This window comes from Mus caroli, chromosome 3 (assembly GCF_900094665.2).
Source record: "Mus caroli chromosome 3, CAROLI_EIJ_v1.1, whole genome shotgun sequence".
NCBI classification, from domain to species: Eukaryota; Metazoa; Chordata; class Mammalia; order Rodentia; family Muridae; genus Mus; species Mus caroli.
This window is the reverse complement of record NC_034572.1, coordinates 30,672,809-30,682,248: the sequence shown is the minus strand read 5'-3', so window position 1 is coordinate 30,682,248 and position 9,440 is coordinate 30,672,809. Positions and strand designations below refer to the sequence as shown.

Below are 9,440 nucleotides of genomic sequence, written 5' to 3'. Positions count from 1 at the left end.
AAAAAAAAAAAAAAAACAACAACAACAATAAAAAAGACAAATTACTTTCATTTTACAAAACAAGAAACTTGCTGTTGCTTACTTACTGAAGCTTTAAGTATTTCCTTTGCTATATATTAAGCAATGTTTCCTTGTGTCTGTGTGCATGTGTGTATACACATTTGCCAATGTACACAAGTAGTGGACAGACATGGATACAAACACCAGTATCACTCGACAATGCATTTTGGCAAAGAGTTTCTCACTGAACCTGGGCTTCCTATTTAAGCTAAACACAGCTGTGTGGACCCCACCCCATCCCAGCCACTCCGTTTCTAGCCAAGTGCTGCTGCTTGGGTTATAGATTTGCACTATGGCTGGATTTTATGTGGGTACTAGAAAGTTGGCCTTATCTGCTCAGCCTGTCTAGCCATCACGTCACTTAGCAGGCCATCTCCACAGCCCCCAAATCAGTTTTATATTCTTAGTATAGGGTATAAAGTTATTTAAAATTACAATTGAGATTTACTGGAAATAGTTTAGAAACCACAAAGAAGAATGGAGTTTCAAAATTAATATTTATGATCCCAAAGAGGAGGGGTTGATTTTAAGACATACAATGATCCAGCCTCAACTCTAGCCATCATACACACCATGAAGATGCTTCCTGGACAAGGCTGACTCCTCTAAGCTAGAATTTTATCCCTCTGAGGAGCTACACATGGTCCTCACACTTCCCTCTCGTTCTTGGTTTGTAACATAACAGTGAGAGATCAGAGTAGATGAAATAATAAATCACTCATTGCTGAAGCACTGCCAATATAGTAATAGTACACTAAGTCCAATAAAATAACCCTGTAATAACAGGAAGAAAGACAGTGTTGGGGTAGGGGGTAACCACATATGATCTCATGAGTATAGAAAATAACATGTAAGTAAAATCAGGAAAGTATCAGAATCTTTTTTATGTTCTATCAGTTTGGGCTAATTCTTTTTTCTAAAATTGTCCTCAAAATGCAAACCATAGGGCAGAAGGACGTGGGTGGGTGGGTCAGGGAGCACCCTCTAGAGGGAGGGGAGGGGAATGGGATAGGGGGTTTCCAAAGGGGAGACCTGGAAAGGGGAAAACATTTGAAATATAGAGAAAATATCCAATCAAAAAATGCAAACCATAATTTTTAATAGTAATAATAAAAATAATAAAGTAATCATAACTATAAAATATGAAAGTTTAAAACCTTGAGAGTAACTATGTATGTTAGAAAAGATAAAATGATGTAAGAAAGTTCTTTGTGAGGTACAAAATGGGATGTAAAAATAAAATTACTTTCATTATTGACTAAGCAAAGACAAACCACTAATATACTGCTTCCTTTAATTAATATTCTAAACTAAAATATTATAAATAGTAGGCTAAATAATAATTGGTTTCTTATGGGGATACACTGTCATGTAATGTAAAACTGTATTTGTTTTCATTTCTTTTTTTAAAAAAACATCCAATTTCAATTCTTTTTTTAAATTTTTTTATTTTTTAAATTTATTTGTTTATTGTGTATAAGTAAATTGTAGCTGTCTTCAAACACACCAGAAGAGGGCATCAGATCTCATTACAGATGGCTGTGAGCCACCATGTGGTTGCTGAGATTTGAACTCAGGACCTCTGGAAGAGCAGTCAGTGTTCTTAACCTCTGAGCCATCTCTCCAGCCCTGTTTTCATTTCATATACTGGACATTGTACTTTCCCAAAAGGAAAATTCAAAACTACCAAGTAATTATATACCCATTTTAAAATTCACGAAAAAGTCAATTACCTATGCCAACATGCGCTTCTTGTATCATGCTTACATCATTAGCACCATCACCAACAGCCAGTGTTATTGGTTTCTCAGGAGAGATTTTTATCAGTCTTATTACCTGAAAAACATACAATGAATTCATTCTTTATGATTACATTTCAATTCTCCTGTACTTGAGAATTGAGGAGTCTGACATCGTCTGTAGTAGTGTGGCGGTGAAGAAGACCTTTAAGTCCATACCCTCTCAGAGGGTATGAAGACTCAGGGTTTAAGAATGTCTTTCAGAAAGTCGTTTTCAGTTTGGATTTTAGGAAGAGAAGAATTTTTTAAAATGTATTCTAAAAGTTTTATAAGACTAACAACTTATTTAAATAAATATACTCATTGAGTTGTCAGACAAAAATTCTCAAGAAAGAAAATACTCTATTTGATAAAAAGAAAAGACATAGATTTAGTCTGATTAGCTAAATCTTAAGATTTAAGAATATGTTATAATTAATGAAGTCAAAACAAGTTTATATAGAATTCTTTTAAAAATCCTTTAGAAAGCTGTGTGTTTGGGGGAGGAGGGTGTGCACATGAGATGGTCGGTCTGTGTTTGGAGGTCAGATGCCAGTGCTGGGGAGCTGCCTCACTCCTTACACCTCTGTGTGAGTCCCATGTCACCAGACTGACTTGACAGTGCCCTTACCCATTGACCCTTGCTGGAGAATCCTTGGACTGTTCTTACAAGAGCAGAGACATGTCTGTGCTCTAATTTTAATCTCTGCAAAAAATTTTATGAATCTAAATAAGCCTGGATGTCTATATGCAAAACAACCAGTACTTTATTTGTATTGCTAAGAATACTATATTTCTTTAAAAAGTGTGCATTTTGTGTGTACGCATGTGTGTCTATGTATATGGTGCACATATAGAAGTCAAAGGAGGACTCATGGAAGTCTGTTCTTTCCTTCTTCCATGTGGGGCCTAAGGATGGAATTAGGCAGTCAGGCTTAGCAGCAGGTGCCTTTACCTGATGAGCAAGCCAACTTGATGGCCTTCTAAGAATGGTTTTTGAAGGAAAGAGTCTAAAACCTCAAAATATTCTAAAAATTTATAGAAATTGTTTGAGTAGGTTTTCAGTTGAATCCTAAGTACCTACAACTTAAGTGTTTCTTGATACAATTTATCATGAGAGAATGATAAAAGTGAATTGGATTTCAACCTTCCTTATTTATAACTTAATAGCCTCTGCCCCCTCTTCTTTTTTTCCCTGTCTCCTCCCTTCCTTCTTGACACAGTGTTAGCTGAGACTGACTTGCAGTTCTCTTGCCTCAGCCTCTTGGATGATAGGATTTGCAGGTGTGTGGCCCTAGGTTGAAGCTGATTATCTTGTTTGTTCTTTCTTTCCTTTCCTTACTCCTCCTCTCTCCCTTCCTTCCTTAAGAGTATTTTCACCTCTAAATATTTTAATGGAACTTTTTTATGATCTATACTTACTTTTGCTTTCTGTAGCGGTGCCATGCGGCAGCATAACACAGCGGAACAGTTTCTGCAAACTTCCATAAATAGCTTCTCATGTTCCCTGAGTGCAAGGGATAAGCTGGTCCCATCGACTACTAGCCCATGCTGAATCACATGGTCCTCTGTAATTCTACAAAAGAAAATAATTATATCTATGTCATACTCTGAAGCCAGATTATTTACTTATTGGAAGATGGACAGACAGTTCAACCAAGTCTACTATTGAATGACTTATGTGTAAATAAACAAACTCAGTTGTATTACCTGAAAGGTGAGATAAAATGTAGCCTTTGTACAAAAAGAGAAATGAATACTACTACTGATTATAACAAATTTACCAAAAGAACACATATAGAAGACCAAAAGAAAACATGCAAAAATACAGTCAGTAAACTTTACATACTTGTATAGTGTTATCAGCATTGTATCTTCCTTATAACTCTCAGTATTTTTATGTGATATTACTTTTTAAAATTTGTACATTTTATTTATTTATTTATTTATTTATTGTGTATATATGTGTATGCACACACGTGGAAGAACTCAGGGACTGAGCTCGTGGAGTCAGGCTTGGTAACACACACACTGGTGCAACATAACTTTCAATAACCAATGAGTAATTTTAGAATAGATACATACATCTCAAACCACTTTGAGCAGTTAATTTGTTCCTGTCATTGTTTTCCTTAAATATTAACTCACCACAATGGTATTCACATGCTCTCAAAATAGCACAATTCCCAAGATGAAATTCAAAGACTTGTCTAGAAGTAACACTCTTAAAAATATCTCTGACTCTCTGCTTCATGGTGGCAATAAAGGATGTGAGCTCTCATCTTCTCTGCTTTGTTTTCTTTTGTTTTGTTTTTTGAGACAGGGTCTCTCTGTATAGCCCTGGTTGTACTGAAACTCACTCTGTAGACCAGGCTGGCCTCGAACTCAGAAATCTGCCTGCCTCTGCCTCCCAAGTGCTGGGACTAAAGGCGTGCACCATCACTGTCCAGCACTCTCAGCTTCTCACTGCCTGCTGCCATGCGGACTTTGACATTACAGACTCTAGACCCTGGAACTATACACCCAAAGAACCTCATTCTATAAAGTACCTTGGCCATGATGCTTCATCACAGCAATAGTAAAACTAAAGAATACAAAAGTTGGTATAAGAGAGTGGGCTGTTGCTATGAAGAACATGACCATGTAGACTTTCTAATTTTTTTGTTTTGTTTTTGCTTTTTTGTCAGTTTTTTGGTAGGAATGTGGAAGACTATGGCATTCTGGACTAGAAAGTAATTCAATGCTGTAATCTGCACTCACAAGGCCATCCTAGCAGCAGCCTGGATGGTAGTGCTAAAAGCAAAGCAGACTAGAGGCATGGCTGAAGAGGTTTCAGAGGGAGGCAAGGACTTTAACAGTAATGGAGCTAGAGAAAGGATCCAAGGAGCTGAAGGGGTTTGCAGCCCCATAGGATGAACAACAATATGAACTAGCTCCTAGAGCTCCCTGGGATTAAACCACCAACCAAAGAGTACACATGGAGGGAGCCATGGCTCCAGCCACATTTGTAGCATAGGATGGCCTTGTCGGACATCAATGGGAGGAGAGGCCCTTGGTCCTGTAAAGGCTCTATGCCCCAGTATAGGGGAATGCCTGGACAGGGAAGCTGGAGTAGGTAGGTTGGGGAGCAAGGGGAGGAGGGATGGGATAGGGGGTTTTTGGAGGGGAAATAAGGAATGTAAATAAAGAAAATATCTAAAAAAAATTTTTTTAGAAAGTATACATTGAGTCTCAGAAGAGATTGGACTTGTAAACAGTATTGAGACTATGAAAGACTACAGGAACATATGACGTAAGAATAAGTGCATTCTGCATTGTGACTTGGGGGACAGGGAGTAGAATGTGGTGGTTTAAATGAGGACTGTCCGCCATAGGCTTGAGTGTCTGTACACTTGGTCTCCAGATGGCGGCCCTCTGCGGAAAGCTTTAGGAGGCCCAGGCAAGGCTGCAGGAAGGCTGCCACTGAAGACACGTCTGAGTTCAATGTCACACATTCCCAGTTCTCCTTCACGCTTATAACAGAGTGCTTAGCTTCCCACTTTGGCTACCATGCCATCTCTACCATTAGGGATTCATCCGTAAGCCAAAATACACTACAAAAAAATATCTTTTTGAGAAACCATTCTGAAACTGAACTTTCCTCCCTGCTGGTTAGTTTTCATGGTGCCAGAAGGTACCCTGTAGGCCACTAGGGGAGAAAAGCCACTAGTGGTACTGCCCATTAGCTAACTCAGCATGTGATAATCCTGGCATAGCAAGCAAGATGTGCCCACTGGTAAAACAGAGGCGTGACGGTTGCAGGGTGACTAATCACATTTGGGTGAAAGCTGAGCTCTGCTCCACAGGAGGGAGTCCATGCCTGCTACTACAAACCTGGGCAAAGCCCACAGCTAGCGAGACCAAACTGCCGTCTAAAATCTTTGCTTACACCTTAAGATTAACACTGTATTCAGCCGTGAAGACACAAACTTCTCTGTGGCAGTCAGCAGTTGATGGCCAGTGTTGAGAGTAAGTGGCCACTGACTACTTAGCCCTAAGATAGCCATCCCCCTTCCTTTCCCACTCATGGATCAGAAAACACTGTGAAAGATGAGGGGAAGAGAATGTAAGAGTGGAGGATGGGCAGGGGAGCTGTGAAGTGTTTTCTGGACATCACATGACAATTTCACTCATGAACTCACAGCAGCTATGGTTACTTGAAAAAGACACAAGATGAATCAGGATCCCAGCAGAGAGCACTAATTACTAGGTTACAAAAAATATATATATATAAATAAAAATAAAGAGGACATTGCCTGGGGGGAATGAGAACAGAGAGTGCGGGATACACACGATCAAGATTTATTGTTTACCTGTATGAATTTGTCAAATTGAATAGAAACATGTAGCAGTGAGGGAGAGGGAACTGGGGGTAGTCATGAGAAAGTCACAGACTCCAGGGAAGCAAGAGGCTCCCAGGAGCCAATGGTGACAACTTTTAGCCGAAATACCCAACAAAGGGGAAATACAACCTGTAGAGACCACCTCCAGTAGATAAGCATGCCCCCAGTTGAGAAATAAACCACCCACCCATCTCAGAATTTTTAACCCAGATATGTTCCTGTCCAAAGGAAATATAGGGACAAAAAAAAAAAAAAAATGGAACAGAGACAGAAGGGCCATGCAGAGACTGCCCCAGGTAGGGATCCATCCCATCTGCAGACACCAAACCCCCACAGGATTGCTGATGCCAAGAAACACTTGCTGACAGGAGCCTGATACAGCTGTTCCCTGAGAGGTTCTAGCAGCACCTGACCAGTACAGATGCAGATACAGTCAACCACTGGACTAAGCACAGGGACCCCAAAGGAAGAGCTAGGGGAAGAACTGAAGGAATTGAAGGGGATTGCAACCCCACTGGAAGAACAACAATAGCAAGTAACTGGACCACCCAGAAATCCCAGGGAGTAAACCACAAACCAAAGAGTACACATGGAGGAAGCCAGGACTCCAGATACATATAGAGCCGAGAATGGCCTTATCTGACATCAGTGGGAGGAGGCCCTTGGTCCTGTGAAGGCTCGATGCCCTCAGCAGAGGGGGATGAGTGGTGAGCCATAGTGGTGATGAGCAGAGTGGTGAGGCGGGAGTGGCTGAGTAGGTGGAGGAGCACCCTCACAGAGGAAAAGGGGAGGGGGAAGGGAGAGGGGTAGCCAAGAAGGGGGATATGATTTTAAATGTAAATGAATAAAATGATTGATAAAAATAATTAAAAATAGGATACAGAACTAAACAAAGAATTCACAGCAAAAGAATATCAAATGGTCAAGAAGCACTTCAAAGTCTTTAGTCATCAGGGAAATGCAAATCAAAACGACCCTGAGATTCCATCTTACACCAATCAGAATGGCTAAGATCAAAAACTCATGTGACAGCACATGCTGACAAGGATGTGGAGAAAGAGGAGCACTCCTCCATTGCTGGTGGGATTGCAAACTGGTACAACCACTCTGGAAATCAATCTGGAGGTTCCTCAGAAAATGGGAAATAGGTCTACTTGAAGACCCAGCTATACTACACTTGGGCATATACCCAAAAGATGTCCCGCCATGCCACAGGAACATGCCTTCCACTATGTTCATAGTGGCCTTGTTTGTAATAGCCAGAAGCTGGAAACAACCCAGATGTCCCACAACAGAAGAATGGATACAGAAAATGTGGTCCATTTACACAATGGAGGACTACTCAGCTATTAAGAATGAGGACATCCTGAGTTTTGCAGGCAAATGGATGGAACTATAAACTATCACCCTGAGTGAGGTAACCCAGACCCAAAAGGACATGCATGGTATGTACTCACTAATTAGTGGATATTAGCCAAAAACCCCCAGAATATCTAGGATACAACCCACAGACCGTAAGAAGTTTAACAAGAAGGAAGGCTCAAGTGAGGATGCTTCAATCTCACTTATAAGAGGGAACAAAATAAACCCACGGGGGACAAAGGGAGAGGGGCACCTGGGTAGGAGATGGGTGGGGGAGGGGAAAAGGGGAACAGGATCAGGTGCAAGGATTGGGGGAGGGTCACAGGAGAGAAGTCCAGAGGGCCAGGTGATGAATGGGGTGGGCGGTGGGAGGATCCTCTAGAAACTGCCAGAGACCTGGGAGGTGACGCTCAGGAATCCAGGGGAGTGGCCTTAGCTGAAATGCCTAACAGTGGGGAGAGAGAACTCAAACTGTCCACCTCCAGAAGAAAGACAGAGCCTCAAGTGGAGAGACAGGGTTACCAACCCACAGTCAAAATTTCTGGCTCAGAAATTTTCCTGTCTAAAAGAACTGCTGAAGAGACTGAAGGAAAGGTAGTCCAGTGACCAGCCCAACTTGGGATCCATCTCATACGGGTGGGTACCAAGTCCTGACACTATTACTGATGCTATGCTGTTCTTACAGAGAGGTCCCTAGCATGGGGAGAGGCCCTACCAGCAGCTGACTGAGACAGGTGTAACCACTGGACTGAAGTCAGGGACTTCTATGGTTGAATTAGGAAAAGGATTGAAAAAGCTAAAGTGGAGAGTGACCTCATAGGAAAACCAGGAGTTTCAACTAACCTGGACCTCTGGGAGCTTCCAGAGACTGAGTTACCAACTAGCCAGCACTAAGGGCTGGTCCAAGGCCCCCAGGACATACATGGCAGAGGATTGCCTGCTCTAGCCTCAGTGGGAGAAGATGTGCCTAATCCTGTAGAGACTGTGAGGCCCCAGGAAAGAGGGATGTCTGGTGGGGAGGGGAGGGAAGAAAACCCTCTTGAAAGCAAAGGGGAAGAAGAATGGCATAACAAACTGTGGCAGGGGTTGGGGGTGGGGGGCGGAAAAGCTGGAATAATTAAATACAATAATTTTATAAATAAGAATATAAGGTAGACTATTTAAAAAGAAGTTATTGTTTGTCCTAAAACAAAATGCAAACAGTGGAAAAGAGAATATGTTAACTCATCCCTGGAGAGGAAAGCTAGGACTGTGCCTGGGCCCCTCAGTCAGGAACTTCATTTGATTGTTTCAGCTTCTCTCGGTGGCTTCTGCTGAATGATTGTAAGCACCTGATATGTGATGTGATCTAATTGCGGCTATCCGTTCATTTTCTAGGATGCTCACCTGATGGGATACTCTATTGCAACCCAGACTCCAGATTGTGAACTCTAACTGGCTACCCCAACGAAGCTTTTCTACTGGATTTCTTCTGGATGTTTTTAATACTCTGATTTGATGGTGCAACTTTCTGCCCATTCACTTCGACTGCTAACATTATCTTTGATAGATGTTCTGAATACCCGATTTGGCCGTGTTTCCCTCTGAGTTTGCTCTTCTGTGATCTACTACTTACTACTTATGCGTCTACTTTTGCTTGTAGTATATTTAATAAACTTACTTATTCAAAGCCCAAAGCATGGCTCTTGCAAATCAATCTCGGGACCACACACATTATCAAGTTAAAAAGTTCTTTCTTTTTTTTTGTTAGAAGTTTTTTTTTTTTTTAATTTATTAGGTATTTTCTACATTTATTTTTTTTAATTAGGTAATTTCCTCAATTACATTTCCAATGCTATCCAAAAAGTCCCCAATACAC

General features: G+C 41.1%; 1 protein-coding gene across 3 annotated transcripts in view; it reads right to left on the bottom strand.

Annotated features, from left to right (window-relative positions):
- Atp11b (ATPase phospholipid transporting 11B (putative)) overlaps positions 1-9,440 on the bottom strand; it is a 103,046-nt gene that overhangs the window by 28,066 nt on the left and 65,540 nt on the right. For all 3 annotated transcript variants that reach the window (XR_003836176.1, XR_003836177.1, XM_021157859.2), the window contains exons 20-21: positions 3,261-3,414; positions 1,794-1,896 (exon numbers count right to left, since the gene is read on the bottom strand). Coding sequence is in view for 1 of the 3 variants with exons in the window: in XM_021157859.2 (XP_021013518.1) it covers positions 1,794-1,896; positions 3,261-3,414 (257 nt within the window). In the remaining 2 variants the exon portion in view is untranslated. The remainder of the gene's footprint in view (positions 1-1,793; positions 1,897-3,260; positions 3,415-9,440) is intronic.